Source organism: Chamaea fasciata, unplaced genomic scaffold (genome assembly GCF_029207755.1).
Source record: "Chamaea fasciata isolate MVZ Bird 193981 ecotype frontalis unplaced genomic scaffold, bChaFas1.0.hap1 SCAF_1, whole genome shotgun sequence".
In the NCBI taxonomy this organism is placed as follows: domain Eukaryota; kingdom Metazoa; phylum Chordata; class Aves; order Passeriformes; family Sylviidae; genus Chamaea; species Chamaea fasciata.
The window spans coordinates 64,868,241-64,886,074 of NW_027094086.1; the positions used below are offsets into that span (position 1 = coordinate 64,868,241).

The following is a 17,834-nucleotide window of genomic DNA, read 5'->3' on the forward strand; positions in this document are numbered from 1 at the left end:
AGGCGCTCGGCGGTGCCGCGCCGCGAGCGGCCCGGGATACGCGGCATTCCCGTTCTCCTGCTGCGGAAGTGACGCGCTCCGGGCGCGCCCCGCCTGCGCCGCCGACGGTTCCTGTGGCGGGGCGAGATGGCGGCGCCCGGAGCCCCGGTGACCGTCACCGTCACTTACAGTAAGCGCCCCGGGCAGGGGCAGCGGGCGGGCGGGCGGCGCGTCTCCGGCCCTTCCCCGCCCCGCTGCCCGCGGTCCCCGCCCGGGGCGGCACCGGGCGCTGCGGGGCGGGCGGGCCGCGGCGACACCGGCGGTGGGGACGAGGCGGGGCGGCCTCGGCGGAGCACGGCACGGCCCCGCTCGGCCCGGGGTCCGTCCCGGCTGCTGCCGTGAGGCTTCGCTCCTTACTGGCCGCGGCTTGCCGGTGTGTCCTGCAGAGGGGGTGGCGGGCGTGGGTGTGCTCAAGGGTGGTAGCGGGAAGAGGTGACACGGCGGCCTTTGCCGGGCAGCGCAGAGCAGAGGGCCTTCGGGGGCGACGAGGGTCGTGGGGGGCTGGAGCGTCTCTCTTAAAAGGAAGGGGTGAGGGAACTGGGCCTGTTCAGCCTCGAGGAGAGAGGGCAGAGGGACCTCATTGATGTGAGTGAATATCTGAACGGGGGTGCCAAGAAGATGGAGTCAGGTTCTTCTCGGTGGTGCTCAGCAGCAGCACAAGAGGCAGTGGGCAGAAACTGATGCACAGGAAGTTCCGCCTGAATATGAGGAAGAATTTCTTTATTGTGGGAGTGACTGTGCCTTGGTACACGTTGCCCAGAGAGCTTGTGGAGTCTCCCTCACTGGAGGTTATTCAGGAATTGTCCGGACACAATCCTGGGTCATTTGCTCTAGGATGACCCTGCTGGATCAGGGAAATTGGACCAGATGACCCACTGTAGTCCCTTCAGGCTGACCCATTCTGTGATTCTGTTCTTTGGATAATCTTCATTTAGATGAAATACGTGGCTGAAGTCAGCAGTGCACGTTAAAAGCAGGTGCTGCCCAGCAGGCTTTCTTCTGGTTTGTTGAAGAGGCTTGGGTGTTTGCAGCTAGTGATGAGCTGCAAGGCTGCAACAGAGAGCAGTTCCTTCAGAAGGACACGTGGGTGATGACCCCATGGAATGGGCCACTCAAAGGCCAGCTGACGCAGCTGAGCTTTTTTCCACCTCGGAAAAAAAAATCGGAAGAGGGAGAAGAAGGTGGAGAGGAAGCTAGACTTGTATTGATAAATAAATATAAAACGCTACTGTAGAGGGGTGAGAATAGCTTGGACTCCACAGTTTTTTAAAAAAAGGTGGGAAACACCATGGTTAAATTTTGAAGTGGATGTGAGACAGGTGGAGGAGTGAAGAAGATAGTAAAGAATTAAATCAGCAAGGTGTTTGTCTGATGTTTGTTAGCAAAACTTAATAATGTTTACTGTATTTTTTTTTTTAAAAATTGAATAATTCTGCCTTTGTTTCTTTCGCATTATGTTGGTAATGTTCTTTCCACCTCTATAGCCTATTGTTTATATCTGCTTGCTCATTTGTGTTTTCAAATTGTGTTTCAAATTGTTTTGTTACAATGTTTCCTTTTATCACCTGGTAGTTTTGTTTAAGAGTCTTTGGTGAGGAATTTTGTAGAATCATCTGTTTGAATCATCATGATTCATGTGCTCACTGGTGCCTTCAGAGTGCTCCATTCTATCTGAGGGGTTTTCATTTTGCAGAAATGTCAGTAATTTAATGACATATTTATAATACCAACGTCTTGCTGTTTGCCAACAGCCTGCTTGTCTGAGAATGCTTTTGTCTTCCAAATGTTTTCTTACCTGATAATGACTTTGTCATTAATAAATAGCAAATAGAAGCCTTTGTTTAGGTTGGGCTTCATCTGTCTGGTTTACACCTGCAGCTGTCAGATGCGGCTTGACCACTTCGCACAAAACATTTTTAGTAAAGTTTTGTGTGCATGAGTGAAAGTGGGGAAAGATGGAAATCAGGGCTGAGAAACAGAAGGGCAGTAGACCCACATGTGTGACTTGACAACCCGCAAGTGTGGTCCTGACTGGACATCAGATGGCCACCAAAGCCACTCTGTCACTCCCCTCCTCAGCTGGGCAGGGGACAGAAAACACAACAAAAGGCTCCTGGGTTGAGAGAAGGGCAGGGAGAGAACACTCACCAGGTCATGGGCAAAACAGACTTAGCTTGGGGACACGTAGTTTATTAACATTCAAATCAGAGTAGAACAATGAGAACTCAGAGAAAAGATTTTTCCCCCTGGCTTAACTTTCCTCCTGAATTCTCTAATTCCTCCTGCCTGAGCAGTGCAGGGGAATGGGGGCTCCAGTCTGTCCATCACTCTTTGTCTCTTCTGCTCCTTCCTCTTCAGGGGAGGACTGAAGGGACTTCCCCTGCTCCAGCGTGGGTTCCTCTCATGGATTGCAGTCCTTCAGGAACAGACTGCTCCAGTGTGTGTTCCCCACAGGGTGACAAGTCCTGCCAGCAAAGCTGCTCCAGCCTGAGCTCCTTTCTCCGTGTGTCTGCAAGTCCCTGCCTGGAGCCTGCTCCAGCACAGGCTTCCCACAGGGTCATAGCCTCCTCTCAGGCATCTACCTGCTCTGGTGTGGGATCCTCCATGGGCTGCAGGGCCACAGCTGCTTCACTGTGGGCTGCAGAGGAGTCTCAGCTCTGGTACCTGGTGCAGCCCAGGAGTTGTTTTTTATGGTGATTTCACTCTGCTGTGAATTGACAGTAAAATTTGTTTACAGTCTGTCCAAAGGGGTACTCATAATTTGTAATTAAACTGGTTCTGTTGTTAGACAAACTTCATATGTTTTTTTCCTCAGTTAATGTTTTGTTTTTTTTTTTTTTTCCCCTCAATTGCTAAAGGGCAGAGCCCTTATACAAAGCAGTTGTATATATCAAAATGACCTTTTGAAATGTACTGAGGTTGTGTTTTGTGATTTGTTTTAGGTTTTTTTTTTTCCAAAACAAACTGGTAAGAAGGGCTCTTTGTGGAAAATGCTTGGGTGAGAGGGGCATAATGTGATTTTAGGCTTAAAATTGGAATAACCAATAACAAATTTTGGAATAACAAATTTTGTTAGAGCTTTAAAATTTTTGAGGTTCGTGTGTCACTTGTCATGTGACTGTGGGAGGCTGGTGCATTTTAAAATAATTTTTTCTAGAACTCTCCTTTGTAAAAGATATGTGCACTTTAAATTAGTGGCATGAGAATAGTTTCTCTTCTGTTATGTGTTAAGTTCTCTCTTCCTGCAGAGTAAAAACTGCCTGTTTTGATTTCCCTTGCAGCCAGAACTGGTTGATTCCTGTGATTTCAGATTGACAGACTTTAAGTGTGTGGGAGCAGAGGGTTGTAGAAAGGGTCTGTTGCAAAACAGAGATTAATAGGCATACTCCCTTTTTTTTCCCCCTGCCTCCTGTTTGCATGCAGGTAATTTTAGGGAGTCTGAATAGGATGCTTCATAAGTAGAAGGTGACAGATAAGCTGGGACTTCTCCAAGTGGTTATGTCTGCTTATCAGTAGAATATGGGGAGAAATAGATTTGTTCTCTGAGAATTCTCTCTGGTTGGTGGTGGAGATGAAACAGGGTAGACAATGATTGCTTGTTTCTCATGTTTAAGGAGCAAAGGAAGTGATAACTGTCTCAGATACCAAAGACTCATGACATTAGAAGTTCCTACAAGTAGGAAATGGGATACATCAGGAAGGTGTAGGCTTTCATGCTTTAGCTTGTGGGATGTCTGGACACCATCCATACTCTTTACAAGAGATAGGGAATAATATTTAGCAGGAGCTAAGTTACACCAGTAAAATAGACCCAGTCAAACTCTTCAGGTTATTCCAATGTAAACCAACATTTTCAGCTGAGGTCAGTCACTTCAAGAGGAAGGAAGTGCAGTAAAATAATTTGATTGAAAATTATGGTTCTACATGAGAACCTGTCATTTGAGAACTTTCTGCATTAATGGTAGGTAGTAAATATTAGAGATGGATTCTCTCTATAATATTTTCTAGGTTACAATAAATATTACTGTTACTCTGTTTTTCTACTAGGTAATGAAAAGCACAGTATTCAAGTTGCTTCTCAACAAGAAGATGGTGAACCCACACTACAAGACATGGCTGTACTTATTGAACAAGTCACTGGAGTTCCAGTTCCTTTTCAGAAACTGATATACAAAGGTAACTTATGAATCTGCCATGTTTTTTATAGATGATGAGCTTTCACCAGGTGTCCACGTTTTGAATGTTTTCAAAAAGACATTCTTATGCCACTAACTGTACTTTAACTGTTTTTTTTTCCTTTTGTTCTTCATTTAGGGAAGTCTCTGAAAGAACTGGAACAACCATTATCAGCACTTGGTGTTAAAAATGGTTGTAAAGTCATGTTGATTGGGAAAAGGGTAAGCATTGCTTTTGGACCTTTTTTCCTCTTAAACTATCATCATTTTTGTCACTAAGATGGCTGCTGAACACAGAAACAAACTGTAGCATTAACCTAATTTTGTATACCTATCCACAAAGTTGAGTTCAGTCTCATGTTACATTGCAAATAACTTCAGTTTGTACTTTTCTGGAATTACATTAATGACTGGCTTCTGCTTCACATTATTGACAAGACTGCCTAATCTGTGGTCAGTGCTCATGAACCTTCTGTGCACTGATGACCTTATCTGCTCATCTTATTTTTCTGGTTAAAAAAAAATTCTTTCCCAACTGTAGCTACTGAATCTTGATGATCTGGGTTATTTCTGGTGAAATGGTTGGTGGCTGGCTTTGCAAGTTGAGGATGAGGTAATAATCTTGTGATGTAAATGTTGCCTATACTTTAGAAATGATAAGTTGACAAAAAGAAAAAAAAATGCACTTTTCCTTTTCCCTTCAAATGAATCTCATTAAAAGTGTTTATATACCTTATTGATTTCAGTTTATTTGTAATTAAGCTTTGGAAGAAGCTTATTTGGTAGATATGGAAAGAATAGCCACAGTGTAGTGTGTATTCTGAAGCCTTTATGTCTGTATCAACACTGCTGCTTTTTAGCTGCCTTGTATCTTTATTTGTTCCTTAGTTGTGAATGTTGTACTTTTGAATACACAGAATAGTCCAGAAGAGGAGGCTGAATTAAAGAAGTTAAAAGATTTGGAGAAGTCAGTGGAGCAAATAGCTAATAAGTTAGAGGAAGTTAATAAAGAGTTCACAAGTATCCAGAAGGTATGCCAGTTTTGTATCACTTTATATCTTTGCAAAGGAGTTTGGTAGATATATCTATTTAAAAAAGCCCAAACAAAATAGTTTGACGGTTTTGAGTAGTCAGTAATAGGCTACCCCTCCTAAATGTCTAAGATTCAGTAATAATTCTTTGTGAATTCCAAATGCTGTTTATGAGTTTGCAAAATAGAGACACGGCACTGTTTGGAAAAAGGTAAATATTGTTTCATATGGCATAAGTTACATTCTATATCTGGAAAAACTTAAAGTTCTCTCGAAGTCCAGAGAATAAGGTCTGTTACATGTTTGTCATTTTAGCAAACCTAACAGATCTTACATTTACCATGTCAAGAATTGATAAGATGAAGAAGAATACAGATTAAGATTGGAGTCTCTATCATGCTTGAAAATACAGAAATAGCAAAATATGTTTTCTGCTGTTGTGAATTGGCTTATTTTCGAAGGTGAGTACTGTGTAGGTTATGGGATAATTTTGTTTTTTCTTCTTCAGGGATTTCTAGCAAAGGATCTCCAAGCAGAAGCACTAAAACAGCTGGACAAAAGGATAAAAGGAACTGCAGAGCAGTTCATGAAGACCCTTGAACAGATTGATGCCATTGTAAGTAACTAACCACAGAAGAGGGTAAAATCCCAACAGAAACTTATTTGATGTATTAAAAAAAATTGTTTTTGGCTATCCAAGTTCTTCACAGTCATTAGTGGATCAGAATCTTACATTACATTTCCAGAGTAAAATAAATATTTTCCTGTGTCATGTAGTAGCTGAGAGCTAGATGAGAATAACGATCTTGTACAGAGATAAATAGAAAATTGCCCCAACCAGCGTATTTCCTTACTCCATTTTTCTGCCTACTGGTTGTTCTCTGTAAGCCTTATTATATAATTATGTTGCATATCAGGATCATAATAGCCTGCACTGAAGGAAAAAAGCAGCTTTTCTGTGGTAGTGGTGTCTTTGGGTCTCCTTCTTGGTATCGTGACCTTTTGTTGGATTTTTTTTTTCAGAAATATGCCATGTGAATGCCTATAACTGGTGAAACAAATGTAGTTTAATTTGATGGACTCTTTGAAAAAGTTCAGTGGACTAAATCAGAATAATAATTTGAACTGGCCATCATCAAATGCTTTATAATATGGATGTGTTCCTAGGAATGGTGGGAAGCTTACTAACTAATTTCCTGCTTTTATATTGTGAGTCTATGATGCTAATGTAGTCTTTACTGCTTGTTATAGCCAACAGTTCTAGATACTCTTTTTTTTAAATTGGTGTATTCAAAGTATTTTGAAATCTTCAAATTTCTGTTTCCTTTTGTGCCTCATATAAAGGAGAATATTGTGCTGACAGTTATTGAATGCTGTTACACATAAAGACTTCATGTAACTGATTTCCCATTTGAAGTGGCAGATTGACTACATGTTGTCATGAAAATACCTATAAGGTGACAACTGTCTCAGTTGTGACAACTGTCTCAATTGGATGGGGTTAAAGCTTATTACTGACCCCTTCAATTTTTGACACCAAATCCTATTTAGAAAAAAACTCAGTACTTGTATTCTGGTGTGCAGTTCTGGAACCCAGCAGGCAGCCTTGTAAAACTGTTTCACTGTTTGCTGATTAATCCAAACTCAATTTCCTGAGTTTACTTTTAATTCTGTTACTTTTTGTGTGCTTTAAACAGAAACCATGCTGTGATGTATCTCTTTATCCAAAATGCTCTAAATAGTACTGGACCAGGGATTTGAGGTCTAGTACAATGTTTTAGAAGACTTATAATCAGTGACTTGGTGTTTAGATTTGGGAAATAATGGAGGCCCTGTACTTTGTTTCTTGAAGTTTTGTTTCTTGAGAAAGTGGAGCAGCCAGAGCTAAGACTAATAATTAATTTCTTTCAAAATCTGTAATATTTGTTTTTGTAATAACTGTAAAAGGTTTTTTGTTTGTTTGTTTTGTTCTGGTTTTGTTTTTTTTGTTTTTTTGGAATAAGTGAGTGTTTGGATTACCAGTGATTGCACACTGGTTACAGTGCACATATTTGTTTGTTTTAATATATGAAGCTGGCTATGAGATTTGTCCTGAAAACTGGACTAATGTGCAGTCTTGCAGATGAAATGTAGGTGGGTGTAATCTTTACATAAAATGTGGGAGTTCAGAGGGCTGGTAATTCACCAGGTCAGATGAACAGGCCACCAACTTACTGAGGCAGCACTCAGTACTGTGGTTGTGCAGTATATGGAGGTAGCAGTACAGACTGGTAATGAGGGGTGTGTATGAACGATAAATGAGTTCAACTGGAGTGAAAAATGGCAAATAGAAATGCAAAGCAGTGAAGTGTTTTATCTTACCATAGAATTGGTTTATACAGGTAATTAACGTTCTTTTCAGCAGCCAAGTTAAAAGCTACTCCTGTCACATCTGTTAAATTCTACTGAACGTGTAGAGGTGCTGTTGACTGAGTCAACAGCATATTAAAAAATTCACAGGGGAAAAATGTGACTGACTGAGAAGAATGGATGATGCATTGTAGAAGTCAAACATAGCAGCAAGCTCACACTACAGGTATTCCAGTCTTTTTCTTTGGCAGAATTGTCACAGCTCATTAAGGTGTCTCAGCTGCTGTGTGTTATTTGGATCACTCAAAACTATACAGCTTGATGCAAAGTGAGATTTGGTTGGTTACAGACAGATAAGGGTGAGGAAGCCTGCATATTGTCTTCTTTCTGTTCTAGGAGTATTACTCTCTTGCTGCTAGCAGACAAGCTCATTAATTAGAGGAGCTGAGTTTGGAACTAAATACTTTGACTAGAAGCCATGCGTTCAACAATTGTGAGTTTAAAAGATGGGATTTGGAAGGTGGAGATGCAAGTTTATAGTCATACAGTAATGGGGTGTGAGAGAAAAAATACAGTGTTGTCACTGCCAGAGGTGTGAAAGTAAAGTCATGAAGGGATGCTTTTGGGTAGAGCATCTGTAACTTGAGAATTGTAGCATAAATGTGTTGAAACAGCTACTGCTTTCACTGCATCTTACAAAATTTTAATTTGTCTGAAACAGTCAGATATTGCCGTAAGCCACAGATCTTAAAAGATTTCTTCAGGAAGAGTGCAGTTGAGTCTTACTGAATACTTGAAGATTTCTGTGTGGGCATGTGCTGTTTATTTCATCAGTTAAAACATTTGGTCCAGGAATAGAAGTCAAAATACACTAATTTTTACAAATCGCAGTGAGAGGAACACAGGAAATGCTTTACTTGGTCACGTGGCTCAGGTTTTTAAATACTTGGAAGGCTTTTTCAGGAAAAAGCAAAGTTTTTCTGAGATGAATAGGAAGATTTGAATCCACAGTCATGACAGTATGTACTTGTGAACCAGCTCTGATTTAATGAATGTTTTCACCAATATCGCAGTGTGAGCACTCACTTTGTCCTTAAGATGGTCTCCTGTTAAATGGCAGATTTTTTAATCTAGAAAGACAATATTGCAGAGAACAGATTGTTCTAAGAATTGAAAAAAGCTTTCTCTTCTGAAATATCAGTCACTGATTTTGTTAACATAAGTTCACAACAAAGCTGTCAAATTGCATCTATCAGTATTGAGGACATTGATAGTGCTACTGACTCATAGTTGTGCTCTGGTGGCCCATCCTTTCTTGAGGATTTTTTTAAATTATAGTTGCTCTGTAGAACTTACTTAAATTACCATGCTGTTCTGATGAAATTTAACTGTCTCCTTGTCTCTGCTACACTTGTCATTGGATAAATCCATACGAAATTAACATTTCAAGGATTTAAAGAGAGAAGCATTCTGAAAAATCTGCATCACTGTTCCAGTAACAAACATTTCCCAGATGTCTGGGAAGTTTTTCCACTTAAGATGAGATCCTGTTACTAAACTTCTTGAATTTATCTGTATCAATAAAAATGTGATAAGCATTTCTTACTATAATACTTTAATCTCTTAGAAATGAGTTGTAAACATGAAATCAGATCTTCAGAGAAAGGTATTTCTAAAGCTCAAGGAGCATTGTCACGTGAGAGGGGAGGTTTTCTCCATCCCTTTCTGTTTGATTTGTGTGTCAGTGCCCCAGGTTAGCTGAGACCCTTGTGCCCCACCAGTCTGTCAGGCTCCCGTTATGGGGACCCTTCCCTGGGCAGCCCACTTGGTGCAGGGGTGGTTCAACTGACTTGCTTGGGGTCACATGCCAATGGAGAGGCCCCTGCTGGGCCTCCACACCTTTCACTGGTCTGTTGGTGCCGCAGGCAAGAGTCAGGGACAAATTCAGGTTGCAACAGCATCAGAGGGACCTTCCTGGGTATCCACAGTCAAATATGTTACCTGCTGCCAGTGACTGTAAGTGCCCTTGAAGGGCACTTGAAGGACTCACCGGTTTATGGAATAGCCCTCCTTTATTAAGACAGTAAAAAACTCTGACAGGATTTCTGGTGGTAGTATCTGGCTGCAAAAAACATACTTAAAGCAATATCCTCACCAGCTCTAATCCCCAGTAATGCAGTCCCTAGTTTTATGCCATTTTTAACTTACTTTTATACTATTTTTATGTTTAGGTGGAGCTAAAGTGACTGTAGACGTGCATCATGTTCAGTGGGGGGTGGTTGTACTTTGGAGGTAGATAGTGTCAGTATTACATCTGAGGTGACCTTTGGGGCTGCAACTATACATTAGTATTGCATCCAAGGTGAACTTTGGAATGGAGGTGGGCACCTGTGATCTCGCCATGGTTGTTGGTTCAACAGCAGGAAATCTTTTCCTTCCTTGGCTGACAGCTGTGGCTTATCAGCTACAGGGTACCACCATGTTCCCCTTCTGGCAGGATTTGGACAGACTCTGGCCTGGTGTGTCCAGCCCACCCTCTCTTTGGGCCCCCTGAGTGTGAATTGTGTGTGGGAAGTCAGGCACTCTGACAGCATTCCATCCAGGGAGCAGCAACTGTGTTTCCATATTGTTGTATCTGGGTTGGTAACTTTCCACCCTGCTCCCTCCTCCATTTCATCTCCCCTTAGCCTGTATGCTGAATACAATTTTTGTAACTTTCCTACCAAGTTCCAGTAATGGAAACTAGATTGTAGCTTTCTACTCCAGCCATCATGCTGTTAGGGCTCCAGAGGGAAACACCAGTGAAATGCTGCTGAGGGGATAAGGAGTGTTCCCATAGGGAGGTCACACGGCCCACAGTTCAGCTGAAGTGCCTCACACCAGTGCACACAGCACGGACAACAGACAGGAGGAGTAGAATCCATTTGTCTGAACAATAAAAAAATAGCGCCTTTTTTTTTTGTTGTTGTTGTTTTGTTTTTTGCTTTTTACAAAGGTTTATGTACTGAAACCTCCCAGCTGTGCTCACATTTTGGCTGAAATGAAACAGATTAGGTTAGGGAAACCTGTATTATTGTGGAGTTAGGATAGAAAACAGAAGGTAAACTAGTGAGAAACTCACAAGATTTTTATACATCTTCGCCAGTGAGAACACAGTGTTTTTAAGAATGTTCACATAAACTTTATATAATGATAATCATCTGTACAGGTGTTTTACTTGTTAAAAAAAAATTATAAACCTGAGCACCATTTCTCAGCAACACCCCAATTTCACATAGCTCAAAAAGGACAAAGCATGTAACACTTGCCAGGATGACATACATGAACATAAAGGGTTGTAGGAGTACAGAAGATGATGCAGTTTGAATTCAATGAAAAGCTGACATCGTGTAACACTTCACATCTGTTGCCTTCCATTCATACATTGCCAAGATTATCAGATGTACAGCTTAGACTGGCAATGGCTGCATTACTAATGATACATTCTAATAATGTCAAGTGATTGAGTTAATGTATTTGAAAGAAATTTATTCATGTTATAATCTCTGGAAGAAACCCTGAAGATGAAGCTCAGCCAAACAGTTAACACACACCACAGCAGAAAAAGCAGTGTGTGTAGTCTGTTGTTGTATATTCCCTAAAGAAACGTGGTAGATTTGCTAGCTCAGTTCTTTGCAGTCAGCATGCTGCATCCCTGACTTATTAATAACTTTTTCTTATATATTCTTTCCTGTGTAATCACCCTTACTGAGCAGGCATGGCATTTTCAGGATGCCTATTCAGAGGATTCTTTGATAATTCCAGTTTTTGCTGTAAGTCTAATATGTTCATTTCAGCATTAACCTGCATCAACTTGTTTGCTTGTTTTACTGCAGAATCTGCCAGAGAATTTCAGTGACTGCAAACTGAAAAAGAAGGGGCTGGTGAAGAGAGTCCAGGTGAGTTCTCTTTGGTTTTGGTGGGGTTTTATACTTTTTTTTTCCCCTCCGTAAATGCTGGGCACTTGTATACCACACTTTTATGCCAAGAGTTTGTGAAAATGAGCTGTTCATATTTTTTCAGTGTTTGTTCTTACATTGATATTTTGTATGACCCCCCCTTTGAGAGGTATTTAATAGCTTTGTAAAACAGCACACAAACTAGAGATTTTCAGTTCATGCTCTTTTCGGATGATGTTTGTCATTTACATTAGTGGTTTGTCTTATGGCTGCCTGACGATGTGAAGTAATCCTGATAACTTGTAAGGACAACAGGATTGATCATTCCTCCTTTTTTGAATCTTGGTGGGCTGGAGTAATGACTGAGGTCTGGGAAACAAGGATGCAGTCAACTGTAACTCCTGCTGACCTACTCGACCTTGCCAGAGATGTTCTTTGGAAAATTTAGCTTCTGTTGCAGTGCACCAACTTTGGAGAGTAGGTCTTTAAGGTGTGTACAGCAGAGTAGCTGTGCTGGGGATGGAGGGTTTAATTGCTTTGCTATGGTGTGATGCTTGTAAATTCCTAGGCATTTTTTTCTTAGAGACCTTGAACTGAAGGTTTGTTAATAAATACTGGAATTCAGCTCCCTCCACTCAAACTTACATAAATGAATGGTAATGCTACTTGTATTACTGTTCTTATTTGTATTGTGCTAGCTTTAGTGCCAGGTTGGGCTCCTAAAAATTGTTTGTGGAAATACCTCACATTCATATATAGAGTTGAATGATTTTGTCTTTTACTGTAACTTTATTAAATACTTCCCATTGATGTTTCACAAGTCTTTTAGTATAGCCATCTATTTTAGAGGAAGCCCACCAAGAAATACTTCATAGGAGAAATAGTTTTAATCACACCTTTAGAAATAGTTTTAATTACACCTTTAGAGACAAAGCACTCTGTACTCTGTTACTGAGATAAGTTTGGACAATACAAATGGAAGTGGAGGTGGTTGCTGGTGTGGCTATTATGTGGGGGTTCTGAACACAGTCTTGATTCCATGTGCCTAACTAAGGCAACAAAACTTGTAATAGGCTGGTGGCTATCAACTTCTTGGAAGCTACTGGATCGCGAGTCTTGGGTGAAGTTACAGCAGAAGCAAGTGGGCTTTTGTATAAGAACTGCTGTTAAAGCATAAAATGGATTCTGTTGAGCAGAGATCAGAATTACTTATGTGCTTTTATAGGCACAACATTATACAGCTGAGGGTTATGAACCCTTTGAGGACTGCAGAAGAATCCTAAGAGGTTTCAGACCAGAGCTGTCAACAACAGTTTGTTTTTCAAGAAAACAGTGGCAAGTTATGCTTATTATTCTTAAGTACCCATGAAAGCAAGGGGGAGCTGTTAACTGCCTTCTACTGCTGGCAGTCATACATCTTCCAGGGTCAGGAGATAAATATGAAACAGTAGCAGCCAGCAACAGCAGTTGTTACCACCTTCACTTTTTCGTTACTCAAGTTCTTACAGACTTGAGTTGATGACAGCTCAAGGGTTTGGTCGGAAACAGATGATTCAGAGCAGTGTGATGGTTGAGGACTATTCGTGTCGGACAACAGTTTGCTGCTGTAGAGGGAAAGTGCTTTCTTCGTGTCATTTTAATGTAAATAACATGAAATGTCTACTTTGTCAGAGTCTGGTGCAGACATAGCAAAAACAAAGGCAAGACATGAATAGCTAATGGGAGAATCTTTCTCAGAAGGTGCAGTGTACTTGCACACCTTGGGCTTGGCCTAAAACAGTTTATTGCCTTAAAGTGCTGATGGGTTGTGCTGTGTACAGGCCGAACAAAGTGACCAGGGGCTGCTGGCTCCCAACTGCTCTCTGTGTGTTACTCTACTTGTGAGAACTTGTGGGCAGGTTCTAAGAAAGCATCAGGTGCTGTGGATGCCCTTTTTAGAATAGAGCCTTCAGTCTTTTGAGGAACACGGCTGCTGATGAAGATGAAAGTTCAATGGTGCCTGGTAGTCTTAAGAAGTAGAAAAGCTCTTGGTTTAATGAAAGCTTGTTTTGAATTTGACTGAGCAGGTTTGTCCCTCCCAGCTTTGGCCTCTGAAGTACGTGTTTTAGAAAGGAGCTCAGATGTTCCAAACTGAATGAAGCACTAACTTGTCTGAACCTTTGTTTCATATCGTTGTTCATGAAATTTGGATCAACTGAAAATACATCAGCATCGGGACTGGTGATGGTGGGCAGCCATGCTATTATCCTTATTAGCCTTCTCCAGTGTCATGTTTCTGTTGGAGTCTGGGTAAATGCAGGTGTGCATAAGCTATTACCAAACCAACTGCAAAGTGGTTGTTGAGCTGACATCTTCAAATTTACGATAGAAACTGCACTTTCAGTACCTCAGAAACACCTCCCAGTGCCAAACTGTGTATCCAATCACATTTGTTTGTTTTTTATTCTCAGGTTTTTCTTGCCCAGTGTGATACCATTGAAGGGAATATTGGCCAAGAAATGGACAAGCTACAGTCAAAGAATTTGGCACTGGCAGAATGAGGCATCGCCTTACATAAATAGGAAACATAATTGCTCTGTGAGCAAGAAGAAAAGTTTGCTCTTTGTTTTGGAGCACATATCCAGCTTCCTGTTTTTTTTTTGTTTTGTTTTGGTTTTTTTTTCCCCAAAGCCCAGTCTGTTAGACTGGTCCCAGTCAATCATTTCTTGCTGGTTGTCTTGTTTGCCGCTTGGTTAGAACTATTATTTTGGAAAGAAAATCCTTCCTGAAGAATGGCTGAACTAATCTTTGTGATAAATTGTGTATTTTATGGACGATAAGATAGTTTAGTTAACTAAGTTATGAAATTTTCAGTGGTGGGCAATTTTGTCTGATAAATTTGTCTGAAAATCTTTGAATTTATTTACAGCTCAAATCAAAGAAGGTCTATAATTGTACAGGTGCCATAAGTTGCAGTTGTAGGACTTCAGCTTGATTGAAAAGGCAAACTGAGACAACATCTGGGGAAGCTGAACATTCTAGTAGACAGTTCAGAGCAATAAAACCCCCTACGCATTTGTATCTACTTAATGTTTGTATGCATTTATAAATATAAGAAAGCTTGACTATAAGGGAGTCGTACCTATTTTAGCCTTAAATTGTCATAATAAATGGAATGTACTGTAACATGTATGGTACTTAATTTTGAGTGGTGCTTTAAGTTGTTACTGAGCTCCTTGATACAGACATATGTTTTTTACACAGATTTCCGATGTGCTGTGGTTTTTATAGATTATTTGTATTTTTATTATTTGTGTTCTGTCTTGAGTTTTGTTGAGAAATGAAATGAGTTTACTCATGCTGCTCAAATACCAAGGGTTCAGTTCAAGCAAGGTATAACTAAGGAGCTGTTTTGAAAGGGTTTTTTTTATAGTTTTTTCTGAATTTGCTGAATTCATGATGCTATATTTAATGGGAAAATGCAGTGATTATTCCAGGATGTTAAGGCAATCACTGAATTTTTATAACATGTTGCAAAGAGGCACAGGTTTATTTTAGCAATGCCATCTGTGTGAGGGTTATGACTGAGCCTTGCAGTCAGATACGTGCCATGCTTAACCTTCTCTGTTAGGTGAGAAGTCAGCTTTGGCAGGAGACAGAAACTTTGAGTGGGTGCAGCAACTTTGCAGTGGTTGCTCAGAGGTTCTGAGTAGACTGTGGAGCGTGTCAGCCACATTTAGGTAATGTAAAGGTACAGGAGCTGCTTTTTCACTGATGCTTCTCATAGGGAGATCACCCAGATGCACAGTGGCTGGCATAGCAGGGACTGGTAAGGAGCCTGTTTCTGTGCAAGAAATAAACTCTTCATCCCAAATGAGTCAGACTGACAATGTGTAGAATTTGCCCCTAGGTAGTGAGCCATTACCCATATTTTTTAAGGTTAGCTGTCCTTTCAAGATAAAAATAGGAAATGTATGTAAAAAGATATTAACTTCTGATAAGTTATAAAGCTTAAATAATACCTAAAGTGTTATTATTACAGTATTGTCTTTGATGTTCATAATTGGAGGAACATTTTTTTAAGTGAAAAATTGAACAAATGAAGTGATAGCTGTGCATTAGAAAGGGTCACTTGTATTCTAAAAATGCTGGTTAACCATACCAAGATTTGAGTTGCCATGTTTTTTGCTGTTGGCCAGTTACTCCAAGCGTGTATTTTTTCTGTATGAAATTCTCTTATCAGCATCTATGGAGGATTTCATAGTCTAAATGCCGAGGAACCTTATCTATCATGTTAGGATTTGGTATGGTAGGACTGTGGAAGTTTTTTCCCAGGTAACTGGTCTGTCATGCTGCATTTTCCCTGCACTTTAAGGTTAAGAGGAGGAAGCATTGGTTGTGGTCATTTTTTGTGAAGCCCTGCCTAGGCTGTTGCTGCTTCTGGACCAGATTCAGGTGACTCTCAAACTACCAGCAACACTTGCCTAATTCAGGGAATGCAAAATCAACCACTTTCCTGTGATGGAAAGGGTCCTCACCCTCCCAAATGTGGTTCTCTAATGCTTTGAGCTTTCACAGGTGCAGGTACAATAAGCAAGTATCCTCCTGTGCCTATGGAGAGAACTGGGAGCTGTGGTCATGGCTAGGACTGTGTCCATTTCTGCTGTTCCTGCCTAGTTTTCTCTCTTGGATGAGAACATTTGCAGGCAGACATCATCTTCCCAGCAGTCTTTCCCAGAAATTGCTGCTTCCTTAGATGTACTTGTGTGAGTGCATCCTCAGCCTGTCTCAGAGCAAGGTGGATTAACTTCAGGATGTTCCGTAGCAGATCTTTTGATGATCTGGTCCTTTGAGGCAAAGACAGTGATGGTGAGCCTCTCCCACCAGCACATCTGCATTCAGCAGAGGGTAGGTGTCCTGAGCCAAACTTACCTTGCAGTGCTAAGTGGTTTGGTTTCTAGGACAAAAGTATGTGTATGAAGACCAACTTCTGCAGTAGAAATTGTTTTGTCTTCCAAATATAAAAATGAGTTGTTTTGTTTTGGAAAACAAATGGTTGTATTTAGAGTTCTCCAAGATGAATGAGTGAATTGACTTTTATATTTAGTTTTGGAGAGGGGAATTGTAAACATTTTTTTGTCATAATAGCCTTAAATTCAGTAAAAGCAAGTGTCTGTGCTTTTCAGAAGTGCAGCAGACTGCAATTGTGGGAGGAAGGGGAAGGAAGAGGCAATTTTAAATATTCTTCAGAATTTGTAAATATAAATAATCAAGCTTAAGCTGTAGTCTCACTGATTCTGTAGTCCAGGTGTGCTGTGATACCTGTTTCGCTACTGAATCGTTTCCTCAGCCCAACAATCTGCCATGATCATGTCAAAACAGAAGTTACTCCCTTTTGCCTTAGTTGCACTTATCCCATCGTCTTCCTCTAGTTGCTCTGGCTGTGTTTACACACCTTGGACTTGCCATCCCGGCAAAATGTACCACAGGATTTGTCTTTTATCAAAATGGAAATTGAATTGCACACGCCCTTGGCCTGTTTTCTCTCCCAGATCCCCTGGGCTGGTGTGAGATGAACCAAACCCGACTCAGGGAAATGTGGAGTCTGGAGCCATGGGATGGGTTGCTCTCTGGAAACAGCACAAAGTTATAGTGGCATCTTCCATGACCAATTTCTCTGGAAGGTAATGTCACTGTAAGCCTGGAGCAACACTTTTTGACTTCTAATGGACACTCATGGTTTGGAGTGGAGCACTTGACACCATGGAAGTTGGCACTAGATTTTTTATTTTTTTGGTTTTTTGGTTAACTTACGTTATTGTACTGTGATAAATGAAAAGATAAAAATAAAACATGAAAAGTTCTCTGCTGTCCTTGGTCATGTTGTGGTCACTAAATTGTGTATTTGGGCCGTGTTTTAGCGGGGAAGGCACACACTGCTCTGGCTGGTGCTGCCGTGTGCGCTGTGCAGGGCAGCGAGCGGGACTACCCGGAGGGTGCTGTGATTTGGAGCCTCCAGTATTCCCAGGATCGCCAACGAGGTAGAGCTTTAAGAAAGCTGGGTTTGTTTTTTTTAAAAAAAACAAACAAACAAAAAAAACCCAACCAACCAACCAAAAAACCCAAACCCACCAAAAAGTACTTTACATGGTTGTGTTGCACTGCAACAAGTTGTCCAGAGAGGGTGTGGAGTCTTCCTCACTGAAGATATTAAAGAACCATCTGGACACGATCCTGTGCCAGGCAGGGTGGACCAGACCACTGTGATGCCTTCCAGTCTGCCGCACCCTGTGATTCTGCGTTTTCTGGATCTGGATGTATGG

At 41.1% G+C, this 17,834-nt stretch overlaps 1 protein-coding gene across 2 annotated transcripts; it reads left to right on the forward strand.

Annotated features, from left to right (window-relative positions):
* Positions 1 to 95: 95 nt before the first annotated feature.
* Positions 96 to 17,374, forward strand: BAG1 (BAG cochaperone 1). Of its 2 annotated transcripts, XM_066185069.1 has the most exons (7): positions 96 to 169; positions 4,087 to 4,215; positions 4,354 to 4,436; positions 5,132 to 5,245; positions 5,754 to 5,861; positions 11,470 to 11,532; positions 13,983 to 17,374. In XM_066185069.1, the coding sequence occupies exons 1-7, from the start codon at positions 127 to 129 to the stop codon at positions 14,070 to 14,072; spliced, it is 630 nt and encodes a 209-aa protein (XP_066041166.1). In that variant the 5' UTR covers positions 96 to 126; the 3' UTR covers positions 14,073 to 17,374. The 2 variants fall into 2 exon arrangements, with proteins under 2 accessions (XP_066041166.1, XP_066041170.1); XM_066185073.1 differs by lacking the exon at positions 5,132 to 5,245.
* Positions 17,375 to 17,834: the final 460 nt, after the last annotated feature.

What these genes read in the sequence shown, in the direction of transcription:
- BAG1 (XM_066185069.1), top strand. Translation starts at nt 127, where the DNA reads ATGGCGGCGCCCGGAGCCCCGGTGACCGTCACCGTCACTTACA. An exon ending in TCAGAAACTGATATACAAAG is followed by an intron (nt 4,216 to 4,353) that starts GTAACTTATGAA and finishes TTCTTCATTTAG; the next exon opens with GGAAGTCTCTGAAAGAACTG. An exon ending in TTGAACAGATTGATGCCATT is followed by an intron (nt 5,862 to 11,469) that starts GTAAGTAACTAA and finishes GTTTTACTGCAG; the next exon opens with AATCTGCCAGAGAATTTCAG.